The sequence below is a fragment of the Petaurus breviceps genome, unplaced genomic scaffold (assembly GCF_028583685.1).
Source record: "Petaurus breviceps papuanus isolate PSGF00001 unplaced genomic scaffold, PetGlider_PUasm1.0 90847, whole genome shotgun sequence".
NCBI classification, from domain to species: Eukaryota; Metazoa; Chordata; class Mammalia; order Diprotodontia; family Petauridae; genus Petaurus; species Petaurus breviceps.
The window spans coordinates 3,866,557-3,890,807 of record NW_027187360.1 but is presented as its reverse complement, the minus strand read 5'-3'; the positions used below and the strand labels follow the sequence as shown (position 1 = coordinate 3,890,807).

The window sequence follows — 24,251 nt, the reverse complement described above, 5'->3', positions numbered from 1 at the left end:
GAAATACTCTTTCAGAAAACTTCGAATTTTTTATTTTAGTCATAAGAGAAAATCAGTGCAGCCATAGATTGGACTTTTTAGTCTCTATCCCATGTTCATTCATTTATTCCTTCATAATTTTTTTGTGCATTTAATACATGAAAAGCAAAATGTACACAAGTGGGATGGGAATATAAAAAGGTGAATAAGAACTGAGGTCCTTTCTTGAGCTAAACTGCCAAGCTTTCAAACTCTACTGCAGAGAGTACAACTCCAATGGGCTGGCCATGTTGTTGGAATGCCAAATATATGTTTGCCTAAAATACTGTTTTACAGAGAACTCATACAAGGCAGGCACTCACGTGGCAGTCAGAAAAAGCAATACAAGGACAGTCTCAAGGTCTCTCTGAAGAACTTTAGAATCACTTGCATGACATGGGAGATGCTGGCAAAGGATTTGACTGCACAGCATGGCTTCCCCACATTAAAGAAGGCTCTATGTTGTATAATTGAAGCAGAATTGCAGTAACTCAAAAGAAACAGGAGATGTGCACATTTAGAGACATCTCCACTCCAAATGTTCTTTTGGACTACTTGGGCCCCACCTGTGGTAGAGTGTTCTAAGCTCATATTGGTCTGATCAGCTACAGTTGGACACACTGTACCTTTACTCCAATATAGTGATGTCATTTTGGGCTTCTTCAAGAACAAAAGACAACAACCAACCAACCAACCATTTACCAACCAATCAAGATTCTGATAGCTGTTATCCACTGACTTCCCAAACACTCCCCTTTTTCCCTCAATGAGTTCAGTACATGAATCACAGTCTTTCCTCCCCAACTCTTATCCACATATTAGGGGACCTTCAAAACATACAATGATACTCCTTTATACACCTTTTTAAAAAGTTTTGAGATGTTTCATTTTTGTAATTTTATTTGATGAAATTATCTATAGTTTCCATGATTTGCTTTTTGACCAATCAATTCTTTATGATTAAATGATTTAGTCTCCATTTAAGTTGGAATTGTTCCTTCAAACACTTTTTACTTATTGTAATTTTTATTGTACTGTGGTCAGTAAAAGGTGTGTTTAATATTTCTATTTTTCTACATTTACTTATAAGGTTTTTATGTATTAGTATAGTCAATTTTTAAGGATATCTTACAAAGCTGAGAAATATATATGGATATGTATATTCCTTTTTATTCCCACTCAGTAATTGTCAGAGTTCAATCATATTTAATTTTCTAAAATCCTTTTCAGATATTTAGCTTCTTTCTCATTCATCTTTTTGTTAATTTGGTCTAGGTCTGAAACAAGCACATTAAGGTGTACAACTATTGTAATTTCTCTGTTTATTTCTCCTTGTAATTCAATTAGCCTTTCTTTCAAGGCCTTAGATCCAAAGTCATTCCGTTTATATATGGATTATTAATATTATTTCATTATCTAGGTAGCTTTAAGCAAAATGTAGTTTTCCTGCTTTTTTCTTTTAACCATTCTATTTTTAATATTGTCTAAAATCATGATTGCTACTCTCCTTTTGAATTCTGAATCATAATAAATTTTGCCTTATACCATCATACCTGTGTAAATTTTTCTGTTAAGTGTTTTTCTTGTAAATAACATATTATTGGATTCTACTTTCAAATCTATTTAGTTGCCTTCCTTCATTTATGGGTGAGTTGATCCCATTCATATTCACTATTATGATTGCTAATTCATTTTTATCAGTCCCCTTATAATTTTTCCTTTTTTCCTTCCTCCTTTTTACAAAGAAGAAGGGAGTTATTCTGTGCCGTGTCCAATGATTTAGACTCCAGGGTTAAAAATTCAATGAGGGATTCATGGTTTATAAAATGTAATAAAAATAAACTTTTAAAGAATAACAAATTAAAGGAAAACACCTTTCAAGGCTAAAAGGGATATATAAGATGCAACTCCCCTTTTCCTCCACAGTTAGCAGATCAAAAATTCAGGAAATCATTCCTCATAAGCAATAGGAACTCAACTGTAAACTCTGATAACTCCTTTATAGGCTAGGCCAAGGTGTATGGGGTATTCAGAGAGGATTAGCAGCTCTGGCATAAGGACTTGCCAAGCCCTTTTAAGGTCTCTTCATCCACCTTTGATGTCTGGCACTTAGCTCTCACCTATGGTTCCAAGAAGCTCTAGCATGAGCAGTGGCCATCCCCAGTAAAATCTTCTCAGCAGATGGGCTAAACCAAGTTGAAGGTAGCTGAGAGGCCTCAAACCCATCTGTGACTTAGATGGGTATCTACCCCTAAATATGTGAAGACTTCCCCCCAGCAGACTGGGTGGATGAGAATAATTTGTTCAATGGCCATGAAGTTGGTTGAAGCAAGTGCTGTGGACTGCTTAGAGCTTGGTCAGAAATCAAAGATACCAAGGTCATCCACTGCATCCCAGGCCATCACCAGTCATCTTGAACTTTTGTCTTGCTGCTAGACTTGGAAGACTCTGGAAAAGAAAGTGAAGTTGGGGCGGCTAGGTGGCACAGTGAATAGAGACCTGGCCCTGGAGTCAGGAGGACTGATTTCAAACTCTACCTCAGACACTTAACACTTACTAGCCCTGTGACCTTGGGCAAGTCACTTAACCCCAATTGCCCTGTCTTCCCCTCTCCAAAAAAGTTAAAAAAAAAAAAAAAAGAGAGAGTAAAGCTGATGACTTTGTAAAATTCTGCCTCACTTAAATCCAATTCATGAGGAGTTAAGATATCACCCTGTAATGTCATTGGTCCTCTTCTAAAACAAAGGACAAACAACATAAACTAAGTCACTCAAACTTCAGGCGGCAAAGAAACCAAACAATCCCCTCAACCTTAAAGGCTTCTGGAAGTACTACACCCAGTATACAAGAGAGCTGGGTAGACTGCCAAAAAAAAAAAAGGTGAGGGTGATATTGGAGTAGGGATAAGAGAAAAGGCCAAAGTCACTAGAGGGACTCCTCAGCAACTACCCCCAGTGAAATATCTGATGCCCACATGAAACAAGCACAGGTCCTATCACAGGGGTGGAAAAAGAGAAGGAATCTGGTCAACACCAGTAACATATAATGGAAGGGGTCTGTTCCTATTCTTTTGTCCTTCTTTATTTTTTAGAAATGTCTTTATTGATGTCATTTTTTTTAAAAATAATCATAATTTCTCCAGTTTCCATATTGTCTCCCTTCCAATAAACCATCTCATGTAACAAATAATATTTTTAAAGAAAATAAAAGTGTTTAAAAATCAATATAATGGATCAATACATTGAAAAAGTCTGAAAATGTATACAATGTATCACAATTGTGGACTTCCCACTTCTGCAAAGGGGTCTTATATCTTAGATATAAGATATAAGGGTGTCATATCTTCTTTCAAGACATTCTTATTCTTTGTAATAAGAATACAAAGAATTCTTTGCATTATTTAGTTTTGATTTTTTTCATGGTTGATCTTTACATTTACATTGTTATAGTCATTGTATATATATATATATATATATATATATATATATATATATATATACATATATATATATATGTTGTTTTTTCAGCTGTTTACAGAGCCACTCTGCCTTCTGTATCAGTTCATATTTCCTGTGTTCATCTTAGTCATAATTTCTCACAGAACAGTAATATTCCATTATATTCATGAACCATAATTCATTTAATCATTCTCCAATCAATGAGCACCAACTTTGTTTACAAGTCTTTGCTATCACAAAAAATTCTGTGACAAATATTTTTGGCATTAGTAAGCATTTTCTTCTTATCAATGACATCCTTGGGATATTAGCCTACTAGTGGAATTTCTAGATCAAAAGGAATGGACTTTTTAGTTGCCTTCTTTGCATAATTCAAAATGCTTTTCAAAATGGTTGTACTGATTGACAGATCCACCAACAATGCCCTAGTGCATCTTTCTGTAACCCTTCTAGAATTGACCATTCTATTTTTTGTCATTTTTGCCAGTCTGCTGAGTGTGAGGTGAAACCTTTAGGTTATTTTGATTTTCAATTATTTTATTGTCAGATATTTGGAGTGTTATTTTATATATTTTTGTTTTACTAAGTTTTAGTTGATATTTACTGTTTCTTACATCATTACAGTATCCTATGTATAATTCCTCCTTTTGCTCCCAGGGAGCTATCCCATATGATAAATAATAATTTTCAGAAAGGAAAACAAAACTCAACACAACTGATCAATATATTGAAAAAAAATGAAAACACATGCAATGTATAATACCTGTGGTCTCTCCATCTCCATGAAGGGGTATGTTGGGAATGTCTTTTCATATCTCTTCATAGGGTCCCACTTGATCTTTATAATTTTGTTACATTTACTTTTGGGTTTTTTTGGTGTGATTGTTCATTCCATTTACATTGTTGTAGTATATATTGTTTTCTTGACCCTGCTTACTTTGCTCTGCATCAGTTCATATGGATCTTTCCATGCTTCTCTGTATTTATCACATACATCATTTCTCACAGCACAGTAGTATTCCCTTATTTTCATTTAACACAATGTGTTTAGTCATTTCCCAATTGGTGGACATCTACTTTGTGTCCAACTCCTAGCTATCATGAAAAGTGCTACTTACTTTGGCATATATGGGGACTTTTTTTCTTGTTCATGCCTTCTTAAGGTATAAGCCCAGTAACATAATCTCTGGTTCAAAGCTTATGGACATTCTAATCACTTTATTTGCATAATTTCTAATTGCTTTTCAAAATGTTTCTAGTTTGTATATTTTCCTCTAATTTTCAATATCTCTTTTGTCTTTAGTTTGGTTTTTTTATTCGATTTCTAATTTTTAAAAATGCATATCTAGTTCATCAATCTACTTTTGCCTGTCTTTTTTTTCCCCCAATCTCAGGCTTAAAATTTCTTTCTTTAAAAAAAGAAAATTTCTCCCTCCCCCTACTCCTCTCCCCCAGGACTTGGACAACCTCATGGTCAACCATTTCTTTGTTGAATTCCAGAGAAAACATAAGAAAGATGTGAGTGAGAAGAAAGGTGCTGTCTGCCCACCATGTACTACTTATGAATATGCCAAGCATACCCTCTCTTTCAGTGCCCAGGCCAGTATTGAGGTTGACCCCTCTATGAAAGTACTGGCTCCTACACCTCTATCATGCCTGCCCACTTTGAAGATTTGAATACTAACCTCTTCCATGGCACACTGGACCCTATGGAAAAGGTCCTAAGGGATGTCAAACTAGATAAATCACAGGTTAATGATATGGCCTTGGTGGGTGGTTCCACTCAAATTCCCCAAATTGAGAACCTTCTACAAGACTTTTTCAGGTGCAAGGAACTCAACAAGAGTACCAATCCTGATGTGGCTGCTGCCTATAGTGCCGCATTCCAGGCTGCCATCTTGTCTGTAGACAAATCTGGGAATGTTCAGGACTTGCTGTTTTTAGATATCAGTCCTCTTTCCCTTGGTATTGAAACTGCTGGTAGAATTATGACAGTTTTGATCAAATGTAATACCACCATCCCTATCAAGCAGACACAGACCTTTACCACCTACCCAGATAATGTGACTGATGGACTTATTCCAGTTTATGAAGGTAAGAGGGCAATGACAAAGGATAATAATCTATTTGACAAGTTTGATTTCCCAGAAATCCCCCCTAACCCCAGAGATGTTCCTGAGATTGATGAAAATGACATCTGCAATATTTCTGATGTGAAGGGCACAGGCAAGAAGAATAAGATCGCTATAACTGACGAGAAAGATCATCTGGGCAAAGAAGACATAGTGTATGGACCAGAAAGCTGAGAAATACAATGCTAAAATGAGAAGTGAAGAGACAAGGTGTCTTCCAAGAACTCTCTTGTCTCTTATGCTTTCAACATGAAGGCTACAGTAGAGAATGCAAAACTCCAAGGCAAAACTGGTGGTGAAGACAAACAGAAGACTTGACAGATTTAACAAAATAATCAGCTGACTGGATAAGAGCCAACTGCTGAGAAGGAAGAATTTGAGCAGAGAGAAGGGGGGGGGGCAGTTAAATGGTGCATATCTATCTAAATGATAGAATTCCGGGGCTGGAGTCCAGAAGGTCATCTTCCTGAGTTCAAATCCAACCTCAGCCACTTACCAGTTGTGTGACCCTGGGCAAATCACTTCACCTTGTTCGCCTCAGTTTCCTCATCTGTAAAATGAGCTGGAGAAGAAAATGACAAACTGCTACAGTGTCTTTGCCAAGAAAATCCCACAAGGGGTCATGAAGAGTCAGACATGACTGAAACAACTGGAAAAGAAAGAATTGGAGAAGGTCTACAAACTCATCAGAGTGCAGAGGGCATGCCAGGAAGCATGCCTTGTGTGTCTAATGGGGGGGAGTAGCCCCATCCAGAGGTGTTTCTTCTGCACCCACCACTGAAGAGGTCAACTAGAAACACCAGAAGAAAGAACATTCCACTCAGCTTTTCAAAACTCGAAGGGCTCAAATCTGTAGCCAAGGCAGTGACACCTAAACACATGCAGAGGGAGAGAAGTGAACAACATTGCACTTTATCAGTAGTATAAAGAAGAGGAAATGCAATTCTTGTCCTGGAGAATTTAATCTATTTAAAATTGTTGTTGTTGTGGGGTTTCCTTGGCAAAGACACTAGAGTGGTTTGCCATTTCCTTCCCCAGCTCATTTTATAGATGAGGAAACTGAGGCAAACAGGGTTAAATGACTTGCCCAGTATCTGAGGACAGATTTGAATTCAGGAAGATAAAGACTTCCTGACTCCAGGCCTAGCACTTTATCTACCTCTTCTGATCAGCCCTCAAAAGATGAAATAAGCTTGCTTTTGACTATTTACTTCAGGCTTCTAATCTCCCTTATATCTCCTCACTTTTATTTGCTAATGGCAATCTGCCTTTTGAGTAAACAAACATAATTTACCTTACTTTTAGGAAAAAGTGGTCATATTAGAGCAGCACTCAGGAGGATAAAGTGGAAAGCTATCTCCTTGCCATGTTCAACTACAGTTTTCATGATGTTCTCTGTTAAAAATAATATAACAACAAACTATTCCAAAATCTCTCAGACTAGACACTCAGAATAGAGATGGAGGGAATAACTTTTGGTTTTGGTAGGATAATATTACATGCAAGGAGAAGCAAAAGGACTGGAGTTGAAAGAGAAGAATTTGCTAAAGGAGGAAAAGGAGCTATGAAGAAGATATGGAGACAGTTAGGTGTCACAGTGGATACAGAACCAGCCCTGGAGTCAGGAGGACCTGAGAGGAGGAGGAGGAGAAGGAGAAGGAGAAAGAGAAAGGGAAGGGGAAGGGGTAGGAGAAGGGGAAGAGGAAGGAGAAGGAGGACAGGAGGAGGAGGAGGAGGAGGAGGAGAGAAGCATTTTGGAATTGGGAAGAAGGGTAGAGATTGATTGGAGAGGAATGAAATTGGGATGAACTTAAGTAGAAGCTGAAGAAGAAAAAAAGATTCAATAAGAAGAGATTAGAGAAAAACAAGTAGCAGAAGAACCCAAGGAGAAGGAAATAGGAGAGGAGGTTGATAAAACAAAGTAGAGAAGCTGAAACACATTGGAAAGAGAAGATAAGAAATTATCAAAACAAGGGGGAAAATGTGCTTGGCTAGCAAGGCACTAATGAAATAAGAAGGGGCTAACAAGGTTAAGACAGTAACAACTCCACAGTTGAAAACCTTCAGAAGCAGGTTGACATGGCAGTTCTCCAGGGCCCTTGGAATAATGGAATCTTATGTTTCCAGTTGAAAAGAGTTTTAGAGAGGGGCAGCCAGGTGGCTCAGCAAGTAAGAGCACCGGCTCCAGTGTTGGGATGACCTGGGGATCAAATCTGGGCTCAGATGCTTAGCACCCACCCAGAAATAACTGGCCATGTAACCTTGAGCAAGTTACTTACCCCTGATTGCTTTAAAAAAAAAAAAGAGTCTTAGAGGTCATCTAGTCTGACCCTTTTATTTTACAAATGAGAAAACTGAGACCCAGAGAGTATAAGTGATTTATCCAAGTCTACATAGATAGTAAGTGACTTTAGCAAAAAATTAGGAAAAATTTTGAAATGACCTGCAAAATATTTGTATTTCTGTCACCATCAAGTGATTGATGTCAATGCTCAAAGAACAAGTTGGAGTCCTTCTAAGAAGAAAAGGCAAAGGAGCTCCAGGAGTAGCATCTCTTCACTCCTGTGGGTTATCAGTAGGAAATGAAGTGTTGGGGTTTTTGGTTTTGTTTTGCATTTTAAATAAAGAGAAAGATCTAAAGCTGCCGAGGGGAAATCTAGCCTAGGTCAGGAGCCTGGAGGACAGAAAAAAACATAGTAGCACAGATGAGGAAAGAGAAAAAGAGGGCCACTGAACACTTAGGGCTAAGCAACAGATATTTGTCCTTTGTTCTTGACTTCTGGAAGGGTAAGGTCTTGACTTGCAAGTGAATTGGATTTAAATGAGGCAGGGCTGTACAAAGTCATCAGACAGGTGGAGGCAGACTTAGCTATTTGTGCTCCAAGGAAGGAGATATGTATCCACAGGTACATTAGGAAGACTATACAATATGGGTCAGAGGAAGAAAAGATATTCTGTAATGGCTGCTTATTTCCTCCTGAGGCAGGGGTGAGGAAGGCCACAGGTTGCCCACTAGGTCCTCAAGTGCTGCTCTTTGACTGAATCCAAACTTCACACAACAAATCCTTTAATTAAGGGGATTTGTTTTGTGAAGTTTGAATTCTGTCAAAGGGCCACACTTGAGGACCTTGAGGCCACAGGTTCCCCACCACTGTGAGGGACAGTGAGGCAGTGATTTGTCCCATAAACATTAATAACAGAGAGGTTGGCTGTATTTTGGGGATCCAAAATCCAGGATGGAGACCCAAAGACTTATGGAAATCACAGGATTGTCATGCACAGTCATTAACAGTAGGAATAAATGATATTGTCAAAAGGGATTTAGAAAACATTGGCAAGGAATACAAAATCTTAGGGAAAAATTAAAGGCTTTGGTGGCAGAGGTGATGTTTTCATTACTACTGCCAATCCAGAAAACAAAAGGAGATTTGAGGAATGGACAGCTAGTTAAGAAAATAGTGTCTTCACATATAACCTATATCAAAATGTTTCCCATCTTAGGGCTGGGGGGAGGGAATGTAGTGACGCAGGGGTCGGGGAGTTCAGGAAGTCCAAGAACCCCAATAAGCAGAGTCCCTGGAAAGTAGTCTGGAACGAATTCCCGGACTCAAGCATTCTTTGAGTCAAGGTGGCAAAGATTTATTGCTATGCTTTACAGAGGGCAAGTGTTCTTAGGGAACCTGCAACCTTAAAGGGGTACAATTAAAGTTTATATAGGATATTCTATAGTATAACCTCTGCCAATTATGCTAACTAGGTGAGTCAGGGCAGAATTAGGGAAGAGTTAAGTAGTGGTCAGTTTTTAAAGGAACATGCACTTTTAGTATCTACCAAGCAGGCATATTGCCCAGAATTCACTGGGAAATAGCCCAAAGTGGGGCTGCATGGAGGTGTGGTTTTAGGCTTGAAACTTCCCTAAGTCTGCTAGTGGACAAGGCAGACCAAGCTGTCACCCATCAATGTCATGTTTGACAAGATGGATGTTGGAAGCATACATATGTCCCAATCCTAAGACATACATAATTCATATGGATACATAATTCATAGGGATTCAGGATGTATATAATGAGCTGGGGAGTTACTTATAGATAATCTAGTAAAGGATTCATAGGTGCAGCTTGTTATTGTACCAAGGGGAGATTAGCATTTGGCTGGGGCTTGATCATCAATGGTTGCTAGGCAAAGTACTGGCATGGGAGAAGCCGGCAGAAATAATGCTCTGGGGCTAGGGAGATTTGGGACTAGGGAGAGATGTGATTTTACAAACTGGGGTTCAAGCACAGGCATCCAAGCACCCCATCGGGAGGAAGAAAGAAAATTTGGAATCCAAAATTTTAAAAATCAATGTCAAAAATTGTCTTTATATGTAACTGGAAAAAAAAATACTAATAAAAAAAGAAAATAGTGTCTTAGGATCAAATTTAGATTTCTGGACCATAGCTCAAAATATACAAATGAAACACTTTTAAACATGATGGAGTGTATCCAACAAGGGCAAGTAAGAATGTACAAAACTTAAAACTGCACTAAGACCTTGTGAACACTCAGTATTTGTCTTGAGTCTTGCAAATCTAATCAAACAGACTTTAAATCAAAGCATGGAACCTGCCTTTGCTGTGCCCATCATATTGTTATGGAAAATAGTACAGGAACTGTTTATGGTAGGACAGATTATTCAACATGCCAAAGGTTCTTGTGGCCTTTCCCTGCCCGTGGATGGACTTCTGGGAAGAGGAAGAAGGTCTCAGGCAACTGAGGAATCACCTTGAAGGTGTCAAATCACTTTGAAGGGTCAAAAAGGGTCATTAGAGCAGAATGATGGACAGGAGCAGAGGGTGTAGGCAATTGGATCATGAGCCCAGGACAAATTGGGACCTTACTTGCTGTAGCAGCAAGCACCCCAAGTGTCCTCAGGGTTTGCCGCCACCACAGGTTCTTGGATCTGCTTTGATAAAGGAAAGCAACTCAAAATGGGTTAACAAGCTTACTTTAATCAGTCAGACATATATCGTTTACCTTGTTCAGGGGAAAAGTCGGCACCCCGAACTTCAAAGTATACAGGCAGAATTACCAAGACATTAACAGATCAAGTAGACAGATTTCCAAACTGTCCAACCATTACATCCATACCAAATCAGCATCTGGGTTTTTCAAAGCCGGGGGACTCTCAACAATGGCTTCCCAGAATTCAGATCAAGTCACAGAACACTTCTCCAAGTGAATCCCAAAACAAAGCTACACATCAGGGCTTATATAGCCTTCTCCTGGCTCAGAGAATGTAACAACCTTTTGGACCCACTGGCCAATCAAAAAGTATCTATTGAAAAACAAGCCTCCCACCCCAGGCTCCACGTGCATTTTAGCCTAGGGGCAGGGAAGATCTTTAAAATTTACATTCTCATTACACTTGCTGACCAGGCTTGAACCAGGAGGACAAGATGGTCCTGACCCTTTTACTTCTCCATTTCTCCCTCTAGGGAAAAGCTAGGATATTTGGAGTTTTTTTCCCCTCTATTTGTTGGTCAGTACAATTACTTCCTTTCCCCCCCCTTGTGTGTTCCTGACTGCTTCAGCCAGCACTGGGAGTTTCTATTTGCCTAATTAATTTTACATTCCTGATATTAAACTGATGGATATTTTTAAAGTCGATGGCCATCAAACCTAAGCTGTTTGCATTGGTTGCTGACTCACAGACAGGGACAGAGAGAGAAAGAATTCCGTTCTTTTCAAAGGGGAAGACTATTTTCCCCTCCAGAACAGGTTGGGGCAGTGGGGGTGGAGCTAAAGATAGAGAGAATGTGCTGTTCTTGCTATTTTTAGAGCTCTAAAAACTGCATGGGTCTAAATTCTAAGCCCTTGACTCAATTTCCTTTTTCATTTGTATATACTTGAGTCAGGGGAAAACAAAAAACAAAACCACAAACCAAGAAGTTAAGCTATAAGGGGAGAGCAACCATCCTGGTTACTTAGGAGACCAATCTAACCCAAAAAGGGAGGAAATGATGACTTTGCATACATCCCTTGGTCTGAGCTGGAGATCCAGAGCAGCATTGCTTGAGGGTTTCTTGTCTCACTCATGCAGTCCCTCTGGTGGTTAGAAACAGGAGGGAAAAACAAAGAGAAAAGCGCCTCCATTCACGTTCCAAGTTAGAAAGCAGAGTACCAAAATATAGGAAGACACTCAGGATGGCTGCTAGCACAGGTTCTTAGATCTGCTTTACTAGGAAAGATAGCTATTTAAGATGTCAACAATCTTTTTAAAATTCTATTCACTAGTTCAGGGGAAAAGTCAGCACCCTGAATTTCAGAGAAATAAAGACCAAGAGACAGGACTGTATCTGAATCAACTATATATTTTACATATATCCCTTCCATCAAGAGAGCCTTTACATCTGAGCAGAGAGCTCTGAACATACAGCCACTCAGAATCTCAACCAGGGAATCACAAGATCCTTCTCATAAGCAAAACTCCAACACAAAATACCAACTCAGAGTATATATACACTTCTCAGAGCCAAAAGGCATCACAACCCTGGTGACTCAGGGCCTAGTTAGGTTAGTACCAAAAGGTATGAAAGTCTTCCTACAAGCAAGCCTCCCTGAGCAAGCTTCTCTTTAAGCAAGTTCCTCCCCCAATGGGCTCTATGTGATTCATGATGTATCAGAGCTGGGCATATAGGTCTATTAATGGGTGGGGAAGAGCTTATATCTCATTAACATTATAGATGTCTATACACAAATGCACAAAGTATGGGCTAAAGGGAACTGAAATAAGGATCCCAAAACAAAGAAGCAAATTAGATTTCATAGGCATCATTGAGGCTTGTTGGAACAGGACCTTGACTTCAATATGGTGGTAGTAGCATAAGCATTCTATGAGATTGAATCTACCTCAATTCAACATTTATTGTATGTTAAGATCTTTACCAACTTCCCCTTTCCCTACCCTGTTCCATTTGGATAAGGTATACCCTTCCAAAGCCATATTGAAGTCAAGAGTCCAACAAGCCTCAATGATACCTATAAAGTCAAATTTACTTCTTCGCTTCACAGCAACTAGGTGGCACATTGGATAGAGTACCAGGTCTGGAGTCAGGAAGAACTGACCTCCAATCCAGCCTCAGACACATTAGCTGTGTGTGACCCTGGGCAAGTCACTTAGCTTTGTTTGCCTCAGTTTCATCTGTAAAATGAGCTGGAGAAGGAAAAGGCAAATCACTCCAGTATCTATGCCAAGAAAACCCCAAATGGGGTCACAAAGAGTTAGGCACAACTGAACAACAAGATCTACCCATGTGAGATCAATGGGGAGATTACTGTCATCCACATAAGAGTACAGTTCATCTAAAGAAAAAGGAATTCGGGAAACAGGTAACAAGCCTGACACAGAGGCCTGGTACAATCGTAAGAAGAGTTTCAATTATCCAGGCTATTATCATGCTGCTTTTTCAGAGCAGCTAAGAAAGTCATGTGAATTTTATCCTTCAAAAGGTGGAGATAGCAATAAGAGAAACTGCTCATCTGGATATGATTCACATCAACAAGGAAAACCGGTTGCTCTGGCAGAAATAACTGGAACCTTGGGAAGAACATTAACTGCCTTATCTTGGAACTTGGGATAGAGGAGAGGTAAGCATGGCACGCTATGACATGCTATGACAACCACCCTATTAGACTTCAACACAACAGATTTTTAAAAGTTTAGCAAAAAGGATAGGTCAGGCATTATGAACTAAAATCCTGTAGGGGAAGGTAGCTCAGCTGCAACTGAAAGCTCTCTGTCACAAAATTCTGAAGTCAAATCCAGTGAGGAAGAAGAGTGAGAATTGTGAATACAGAGGAAATGTATCAAACAACTTGGATTATATTATTCTGGTTTTTCTATTCTTATTATTTTTATGGGGTCTTTCAGAAGGCTTTTATTTTGATAACAATCATTTCCTGATAAATCCCCTCACCCCCTGAATATTCTCTTGTGACAAAGCAAGAGTTAAGCCAACAAATAAGGTAGTATTTGACAGCAATATTCTGTACCCATCCTTTCCCATGTCTCCACTGAACAGTCAATTCAGTTTTAATTTTATAGAAGTAAATTATGCTTTAATTTTTATTAACTGTATTTTTTTCCCCAACTTTTAAAAATGTCTCTTGGCTTTACATCACCTTTATTTCCAAAATAAATCCGTTCTCTGACTCTATCCATTGAGCCAATCCTCAAAGCAAAAAAAAAAAAAAATAGTTCAGAAAAGCCAACTAGCCTATCAACTCAATCTAACAGTATGGACAGTGTTCCCTACCACAGTCCTCCCACCTTGGTTGGGGCCAAGCTTGGTCATATAGTTACATGGTATTCAGTTTTGTTTTTTTTGTTCTATTTACACTTTTGTGGTCATTATACATACTGTTTTGTTGATTTTACTTAATAGTTCATATTAGTCTTCCCATGCTTCTCTAAATCCTTCATATTATATTAATGCACCAGTGTGTTTATATACTCCTCAATGAAAATATACTTTGTTTCTGCTTCTTTGCTACCAAAAAAGTGTTATGACTATTTTGTTGTATGAGATCTTTCTGTTGTTTACCTCCAGGAGGTATACTCCTAGCAATGATCTCTGGGTATGGACATTTTTCTCTTTTTTAGGATAATTCCAGAATGACTGGACCAATTTTCAATTTCACCAATAGCATATTTGGGGGTCTGTCTTTCTACAACTCCTCCAACATTGTCTATTTCTATCTGGGCCTGAGAGAGAAGAAAACCTGAGTTCAAATCCAGCCTTAGACACTTAATAGTTGTATAATCTTAGGGAAATCACTTAAGCTCTGCCTGCCTCAGTTTTCTCAACTGCAAAATGAAGCTAACAGTAGCTACTGCCTAAGGCTGTTGTGGGGATCAAATAACATAATATTTGTAAATCACTTAACACTGTCCTTGGCAGTGCAGGATAATGTAAAGACAATATTAGAACCCATTCAAGATCCCAGGCTGTGGATAGAGCCTTTGCCACCATTGGCACCCTCCCTTTCTTGCCTTTGTCTCTCCCCCCCCCCCACAACACAGAACAGTCCCAGAACCCATTGGGGTTCCATTGAGAACTTCCATTAGCCCTGTAGCTGAACTCTTTTATAATCCATCTCCCCCAATTAGCATCTGAGCTCCTTGAGAGGGACTGCATCACTTTTTCTATTTGTATTCCCAGAACATAGCATGTAGGAAGTACTTAATAAATGCTCTTTCATTTTCCTCCCACTCTTCAAAGGCTAGGTCAGGGCCTTCCGGCCTTCACTAGTTAGTGCAATCCACAATACTTTCTCCCTTCCCGCTTAAAACTTGGAGACCTTCAAATAGGGCTGGATAACCACTGGCTTGATACCATTGACAGGATTCTGCTCAAGAAGTAGGCTTGAACAACCTTCAGCTGAGAGAAGAGCCTTCCCCATAGCTCATCAGAAATGATCTATTATTTCTTCAAATTTGCCTCAAGCAATGTGTTGTGGAAAGAACAATGGCCTTCCAAGTCAAGAGACCTGGTATTAAATTTTTTTACTATGTGACCACAGGCAAGTCATTTATTTAACCTCTTGGGGCCTTTAGTTATCTGTAGCAATCAGAACAATATTTGCACTCTCTACTCAGAAATGGTTCATGTAAAGAAACTGCTTCATAAATGTCAAGCGCAATTGAAATGTTACAGCACTATTTGTTTTATGCTCATGGCTTAGCCAGAACTATAATTATTATGTAGTAATTGCATTTATGCATATGTATGAGAACCCCCCCCCCCATTGTAATCTCCCTGAGGGCAAGATCAAGGATTTTTATCTTGGAACAATTTATGTAATTATTCCAGAATTAAGCACTTAATGGTTATTGGAGTGAATTCTACAAGTTCTTGACTGCTTCCAGAATTTGCTTTTGCAAATACATACCGTGTTTCCCCGATAATAAGACCTATCCCAAAAATAAGCCCTCCCCTTACTGTGTAAGATTCCTCTAAAATAGGGGCGGCCAGGTGGCTCAGCGAGTAAGAGCACCGGCTCCAGTGTCGGGATGACCTGGATCAAATCCGGACTCAGATACTCAGCACCACACCCAGAAATAACTGGCCATGTAACCTTGAGCAAGTTACTTAACCCCGATTGCTTAAAAAAAAAAAGATTCCTCTAAAATAAGCCCTCCCCCAAAAATAAGCCCTATTGAGATTGCTACTGTAGTGAAGGTGATCCCCTGCGCTACACGCGGTACCCTCTGTATGCACCATCCCCCCCGTGAAACGCACGCCGCGCTCCGAGCTGCATCCAATCAGAGCTGCAGCAGTGAGCGTGTCATCCTGTTCTTCCCCAGTGATTTGCTTATTGAATAAAGGTACATTTTTTTGTTCACATTTACCTGTTTATTAAAATTGCTGTCAATGTTCATTAAAATAAGCCCTCCCCTGAAAATAAGCCCTCTGGTGCTTTTCTATCCAAAAAAAATAATAAGACAGTGTCTTATTATCAGGGAAACATGGGTAGTAAACTCCTCCAACCCAGTTTCCAGGAGCCTTGTCTTAACCTTAAATGCTTTTGCCATCCTGCAATTTTAGCACCTAACAAGTACATCAAAGTACAGTGGAAAAGTACTGGATCTGGCATCAGATCCCCGGACATATCTCTTCACCTGTCTCAGCCTATTTTCTCATCTATAAAGTGAAGACAAAAATACTTGCACTACTTATCTCAGGTATTGTTAGAAGCATATGATATATCATACGTAGATGTCAGCTATTCTTATTAGCAGCTCAAAATACTAGCCAAGTTAATTATGGCTACTTTGGAATATAATCCCATTGGATAGCATTTCCCCTAATTTCCTTTGGTCTACTTCTGATCATCCTGGGACTAAGAGAAGTTTCAGCCACTTGACGGTCTCATTCTGACTGAAGGTGAGCAGCAGCAAAATTTGATGCACCAAGTGTCTATTAAAATATGATTTCCAATTAGGTTGATGAAGGGAAGGTAAGAATCCTAGCAAGTTTGTGATGCAGACTGTAGACTAGAGTCAAAGTTGGACAGAACCTTAGAGAATTTATCTAATCTAATCATCTCATTTCATAGATGGGAAATCCAATGGCCAGAGAGACCAATTACTTTATCCAAAGTCATAGTCGGGTCTTGGACAGAACCTAGTGCTCCTCAAATTGCACTATACTGCCTTATTAAGCTTCTAGCAAGATTTCCTCCAGCTCTCTACCATGAAGTCTAGCTCACTGACAAATTTAAAAAAAAAATCCAAACCAAACGACAAGGATTTTCAGATTTACATTTGAATGCATTAATTCAATTAATTTACTGGCCTGGCCATTAATTTACTATAAACTCCCTGCCATGACAAAGTGAAGTCTTGAGCACAACAGAACCAGGTCAGTACCTCCTGGATATTACAGAGCCAGGTTAATAACTCAATATATTCTGCTTTAGATTTAGTGAGAGCACTGATTATTTTTTGGAGGGGGTGGGTAATCTGGGTTAGGTCACTTGCCCAGGGTCATACAACTAGGAAGTGTCTGAGGCAAAATTTAACTCCCATGCCAACGCTTTCTCCACTGTAGCTGCCCCAAGAACACTGGACTTGGGAGTCACAAGACCTGAGTGCAAGTAGAGATTTACCACTTTTAGCTGTGTGATTTGTGGAAAGTTAGTTCCTCAGTCTCCAAAGTGGTGAAAGGATTACTCACATAAGAAGATGAGATATTTATAAAGTACTTAACACTTCGCCTGGCACACAGTAGGTACTTGATAAAAGCTTATTCCCTCCCCACAAATATACATCATAGGTTTGCTATATGGAAGGGGTAAGTTATTATTTCTTCAAAAGACAGCTTTGTAATTTCAGTACAGTACTTGGAATTCTGAAGCTCTCACTGCTGTTAAGTTATTCCATGAATTAGTAGATGGACAGGAGGAAGACCTACTTCTTGGTGATAAGCTTCTCTGACCTTTACTAGGATGGTCCACTGACAAGAAAGTTGCCAGAGTCAAGTTCAAAGCTTTTCTGCTGGGACCAACCAAAGGTCATGTCTTATTGATATGACCTCTGAAAACCTCAGGACACCTATACCCCTGAGGCATCAGAGGTGGATCTTAGTGGATTGTTAAGTAAACAGCTTTAAGTGCTTGAGCAGAAAATGGCATTAAGATATCTTAGGGGAGAATGATAGTCAAGAAAGGCCCAGCCTCCCAGATTTCTGTCCCCAGAACTCCCACACAGTAAGTCAAAATAGCATGTTGAAAATTTAATAAATTATTAAATTTATTTATATTTTTACTTTTAAAGGTCAGAACAAGATAAAGTTCTCATTTTCTGAAAGGTCTTCTTACAAGAAATATATGAAGTGCACTTAAGTTCAATACAAGAAAACTGGAATCAAGTTGATCCCTCTGCCCAGTGAGTCTAATATGCTCTAGTCAAAACTTTCAAATCCCAAAGTTTAGACACATTTTTTTTCCTTTCTAACCTCCAGAGAGTTATAGCTTGCTGTATGTAGTGCCAAAGTGAAATTTCTCTAGAACTTATATTACAGTAATGTCCTTAACTCTGGGATCCAACTATGGCAAAGAAAGCCTAAAAAGATAAAATTAAACCACTAGCACTTGAAATTACATAGGCTTTCAGGGATCAACTGGCATTTTACAGATGCTACTTAAGCCCATCAGAAAAGGTAGGATAGCAGCATACAGGCCCAAAGCATGTCTGGTTACCTGGAATATCAGTCACTGACTAGATTAAATCCAGCAGGCAGACATGAAGTCTAAAGAACCTGATCAAAACCTGATCTGGTTCTACCCTCCTTTTGCTCATTAGGAGGCAAGCAGAGCGCAGCTCTTACAGAAGAGGCTCAAAGCACTTTGGCCTTGTGCTTATTAATATTAGCAAGTATGCTGAACTTCAAGTTCCCTGAACAGTTTCCAAAGCAGGTTTCCTGGAATAAAAAAGAAATATGAATCTCGAAATACAGATGATTAATAAAACAACGTTTCTATTCTGTGCAAAGAACTTCTATTTACAATGTTCTGAATATTAGGGTTTGTTTGTTTTTTCTCCTGAGGATAACACTTTGCTTCTATGTTACCTCCAGATAATAGAGTCTGTCTGAGGGTATTCTGATTTCTTACATTTTACACTGAATTAAAGATGACATCTTATACAAGGATTTCTCTGTTGAAACTGATTCCCCAAAGAAATTATTCAAGAAATAAAACAAAGATTTTTCAGTTTATATAATTTACTTTATGAAAAAAAAAACCCCAAGTACTCTATTGTCATAAATCATAACTTAAAATCTCTTTCCACCTCAGTTTCCTTAAGTACTCTGAAATTTTTAACACTTTACTACATGGGCCATTAGGTCAAGAATGTAAGGAGACCCGAAAACAAGCAGTGTTAATATCAGGCAAGTACACCTGAAAATACAACAGTAGTCTGGCGGAAAAATGTCCTGCCCATTTATATAGATTTAGAATTTTACTCTTCAATTTTAGAAACATTTACTTCTACAGATAAAAGGCATTACATTTTATCCAATGCCCTAGCGTACTGGCACTAAACTTAAAGACTATGACGCAGTTGGAATTCTAGAGGTGTTCTTGAGTTGTATGGAAAGGTAATCAAAAATTATCATTTGCAACACTTTTTTTTTTTTTTGCTATTTTGGAGGGCAATTGGGGTTAAGTAACTTGCCCAAGGTCACACGGCTAGTTTTTTTGTTTGTTTTTTTTTTTCTGTTAAGTGTCTGAGGCCAGATCCCAACTCAGGTCCTCCAGACTCCAGGGCCAGTGCTTTACTCACTGCACCACACCTAGCTGCCCCAATACTATATATCTTAAACACTCTTAAAAGGACTTTCAAAAACCCTTACAAAAAAATTAATCCTAGCCTTAGGCAGATAGGGCCAAGGACTAGGTTATCCTAGCTCAAAGTCAGATCAAAAACTCAATGCTTCTATCATAGCTCCATGGGCAAGAAAATAAATAACTTAAGACTTTCTACTATCTCAATTCTGCTAAAATGCCTCAGAATGTGACTCTAGCTTATAGGAAGTAACCAGTAAATATTGGAAGGGATGGAAACAAAAGCAGGAGAGGTGAAGGGAAAAAATACACCAGTTATCACTGCAGAAAAGAGATGCAGAAATTAGAAGTGCAATATAACAAAATCTGCCAAAAAGAAGGGAGCAAGATGGGGTCTAAGAGTTTCAAGGACCCCCTCTCCCAAAAAACAGGGCTCTGACCATGATCTTTGCTATAATCATGCCCATTAAAAAAGATGCTGCTGCTTTTACTTCTTTTGTGTAAACCTTAGAACTCTTGAAACATAAGTTTTGAGTTCATTTATCTATCAAAGAACGTAGCAAAGCCTGGTTCATCATGTCATCTTCATCCACATCATAATCCTGAGGACAAAAACAGAGTATTATACAACATAAAATCTCAGCAACAAGAAGGTGATAATCATGTAGCAGTAAAGAGGGATGGGAGGAAGGGCATGGTTGTACTTAGTTAAGATGAAAATTATACAAATTTCCCTTATAAAAGGGCAAATGAAATTTAAGAGCTGTATTAACCAATGAACAAGTATTTATTAAATGCCTACCATATGCTAAACACTGGGGAGGCAAAGACAAAAGTGAAATACTTCCTACCCTCAAGGAACTTTCATCCTCCAGAAGGAAACAACATATACATAGTATATACCAGATTAAAGTGGGAGGAGGGTGGGAGATGGAGGTTGGAGAAGCAAGGCACTAACAGCACAGCTTTTTTTTTTTTTAAGCAATCGGGGTTAAGTAACTTGCTCAAGGTTACACAGACAGTTATTTCTGTATGTGGTGCTAAGTATCAGAACCTGGATTCGATCCCAGGTCATTCTGACTCTGGGGCCGGTGGTCTTACTTGCTGTGCTAGCCTGCTGTGCTGGCCCCCCCCAACAGCACAGCTTTTACAGAATTAATAACATTAGCATGGCTCATTCTACTTTAAGGCAAGAGAGGTATCTACCTGGAATTTTTTTTTATTAATTACTGAAATAAAAATAATTCACAGTTCTATAATACTTTACCATATACACAAAGTGTTTTTCCTCACAGCAACTCTATGAGGGAAGTGGTAAAAGTACAATTACCTCCATTTTACAGATTAGGAAACTGAGAATTGGAAAGACCAAGTACCTAAAGTCACTCATCTAGTAAGCAGAAAAGCTGGGCTCAAATCAAAGTTTCTTGACTCCTATTTCAATGTTTTTTTCACTACACTGTCTCTCCTGAGCTTAGCCCATCATGACAACCTGAATTATTACCATGTAATGCTATGACACAACTTAAGGTAAATTTGCATTCATCAGGCTTATATGTAAGTATAGTTTTCAAGTCATGATATATTAATTTCCTATTTTTTTTACAAATAAAATTTTTTGTTGCTCAAGTCATTTCAGTCATGTCAGATCCCACTTGGTGTTTTCTTGGCAAAGAAATTGAAGAGGGTTACCACTGCCTTCTCCAATTCATTTTACAGATGAGGAAACTGAGGCAAACAGGGTTAAGTGACTTGTCCAGGGTGTCACACAGCTAAGTAAGTGTCTGAGGTTGGATTTGAATTCTGGAAGATTAGTCTTCCTGATTCCAAACTCAACTGCCCTATCCACTGTACCACCCAGCTGCCAAATTTAATAAATTTTTCAAGCTTCTAGGATTTATTAATTTAATGGATTTTTTTTTTGCTTTCAATTCTGCTCATCTTTCTTTGATTTTCAGAAATTCTATTTCAGTGATTGTTTTTTAAAAAAAAGTTATTCTCTAGGTTTTTTTTTTCAGTTATATGCCCAATTCATTGACATGTTCCCTTTTGTTGATAAGCATGTTTAGAGAGCCAAAGGAGTCCTCTGAATATATCTAAAACCTTTTAGTTGCCATTATCTTTGATGAAATTATTTACTATTTCTATGATTTGTTCTCTGACCCATCAATTCCTTAGGATTAATTTGCTCAGTCTGCAGTTAATTTTTAATGTTTTTTTCAGCGCCTCTTTATTGAATTGCACTGTGGTCACTAAGGATGCTTAGTATTTCTGCTTTTTGTTTGTGAGGTTTTTATGTACTAGTACAACATGGACAATTTTTGTAAAGCTGCTCTACTGAGAAATATTTTTACTCTTTTTTATTCCTATTTACTAATCACACCAGATACCTAGCATATCTAAAAATGAAACTTAAGTCAACTTAATTTAATTCACTTTAAAAACTCAATCCAGGTCCATAATTTCCTTCTTGCCTTTTTTTGGGTTAGATTTGTCTAGATCTGATAATGAAACACTCAGGTCACCAAATACTGTAGTTTTTAATGTCCATTTCTCTCTATAATTCACTTAAATTTTAAGTATTTAAATGTTACGCCATTAAGTGCACATATTTTAAAGTATTGATATATAATTCATTGTCTATTTTGCCTTTTAACATAATGTAGCTTCCTTGGCTGTTTTTTTTTTCCATTAGGTGTATTTTTACTGTTCCCTTGTCTGAAACCATAATTATTATTCCTGCTTGATTTCAGGTAAAATGTAACAGATTTTTCTCCGTTACTTAAACCTACGTGTCAATCTTTATGCTTCAAGGGTATTTCTTGTAAAGAATATATTGCTGAATTCTACTTTCTAATTCATTCTGCTATTCTCCCATTTTATGGCTGAGTTCACCTCATTTACATTTACTACAGTGATCATTAATTGTATTCTTTCCCTCCATTCTATACTTTAGACTTTTTCTTTTTGCCTTAACCCATGCCTATTTCTTTACAAAGAAGAGTGGAGTGTGCTCAGCTACTATAACGTAGTTTGAAACAATCTTCTTCTGCCACTCCCTTGCCCTTCCTTCTCTTCCCCCCTCTTATAGCTCAAATCATTGTTTCTTACCATTCCTTTCTTTCTTTTTAAAGCCATCTTTACAATTCACCCTCCAAGGATATAGTTTTTTTTGCTTATGGCTAATTCCTCCCTGAATCTACCACTTATATTCATCACTTCACTCCTTTCTCCCCAACCCCTCAATTTCAACATATTTCTACATAATATTTTGTGTGTATTCTACTCTCCTTTGATAGGTTTAGATGCAAGCGACATTCAAGTGATACCCTGTCCCCTCCACAACCTTCCCTTCCTTTTTGTAATAATATTCTTTTAAGTGTAAGACAATAAGTTAGCTCACCTCTCCTTCCTCCTTTAGGTTTTCTTTTCTTTCCCTTTCCTTTCTTCTTTTAAGAAACATAATAAAACCCCTCCCAACTCCTCTGTGTTATTTTTTAATTCTTTTGATGACCCTTACTTATAATATGTTAAGTTCCTAAAATTTCCCAACTTGGCTCTGTGGGAAGACAAATATGGCTTATGACCAAAGTCAATTAATTACCCTTAAAGGTAACCAAATTATTCCAGACCAGGGCAGCAATGTTCACTTTCAGATGTAAAATAAATAGAAGCTTTGCATATCAAAAGACAATGGATACCCAATTGTGGAAAAACCAGGGGCAATTAATTTTTTTTAATTTAATTTTTCTTTCTCCCGTTAATTGATTACATATTCTGGCCCTGCTATCCCTTCCTGAGCTTAGCCTCCCTTCACAAGAATTTAAAATTGCATCATCTAGAATGAAAGAAAAAAAATCTAATGCACGGAATAATGTACTATATAAACTATAGTTCTTAAAAGAGGCAATAATGGAACATTTTAGGGGAAAGATGCTGAACATACAAAAAGCCCAACAGATTTCTTCAATGTTTTCCTCAAAAGACTACAGATGATTCTGCAGGAAAGTTTGTAGCTTAGAAATGTCACTCACCACAAAAGTATCATAGGAAAACTGATGTCTTCGCTGAATGTGATCTATGAAGTTAGCGCTCCGGTAATTAGGGTCTCCCCAGGGCATTGAGGCACAAATTGGACAAACCTTTAAACCATAGGAAAAAAGAAAAGAATCCTAAAATTCTAGACCATCAGAGTCTGAAATAATCTTATTTACCTAGTTTAACCACTCATTTTATAGACAGAGAAAGTAGGTTTCTTAACTCTTATTCTAGTGTTCTTTCTGGTACTAAAGTATATGAGCCTCTCAAAATGTAATTTCCAAAATCTAAATAGGCATTACATCATACTACATAATGAACACACTTTTATTCCAACATCTAACACATCTGGTACAAAAAAGGTGTTTAATAAATGCCTGCTAAGTAGCAACACAAAACAAAAAATGCAAGAGGTTTTAAGGTTCTATATAATAAATTGCGAAGCTGAGTATACAGGTAGCATATGCTGAAGTCACAGAAGAAAGAAAACACTATATGCTGTGACAGTTTTGGAAGGCTTCACAGAGGAGGGATAAGAGTTTGGCTTTAAAATATAGACAGGATCGGAGTAGGCAAAGAAAAGGGAGAGAGCATAGGTGGGGAATGGAAAACGCAAGCAAAGAACAGTCCCCCAATATGGCTACATTTAAGAAAACTAGTTCCAGCTAGGTGGCAAAGTGAGTAAAGCGCCAGCCCCGGGGTCAAGAGGTCCTGAGTTCGGTTCCGGCCTCAGACACTTAACACACACACACACACACACACACACACACAC

At 38.2% G+C, this 24,251-nt stretch overlaps 1 protein-coding gene and 1 pseudogene across 1 annotated transcript in view; one reads left to right on the top strand and one right to left on the bottom strand.

The window, feature by feature from the left end:
- The first annotated feature begins 4,228 nt into the window (after window positions 1–4,228).
- Window positions 4,229–6,034, top strand: LOC138149336 (heat shock cognate 71 kDa protein pseudogene; annotated as a pseudogene).
- An 11,844-nt stretch (window positions 6,035–17,878) lies between these two features.
- Window positions 17,879–24,251, bottom strand: part of RNF114 (ring finger protein 114) — a 15,560-nt gene continuing 9,187 nt past the window's right edge. Inside the window, exons 5-6 of the mRNA XM_069072395.1 lie at window positions 23,476–23,583; window positions 17,879–20,043 (exon numbers count right to left, since the gene is read on the bottom strand). Of these exons, the coding sequence (XP_068928496.1) occupies window positions 19,978–20,043; window positions 23,476–23,583 (174 nt within the window). The 3' untranslated portion in view covers window positions 17,879–19,977. The remainder of the gene's footprint in view (window positions 20,044–23,475; window positions 23,584–24,251) is intronic.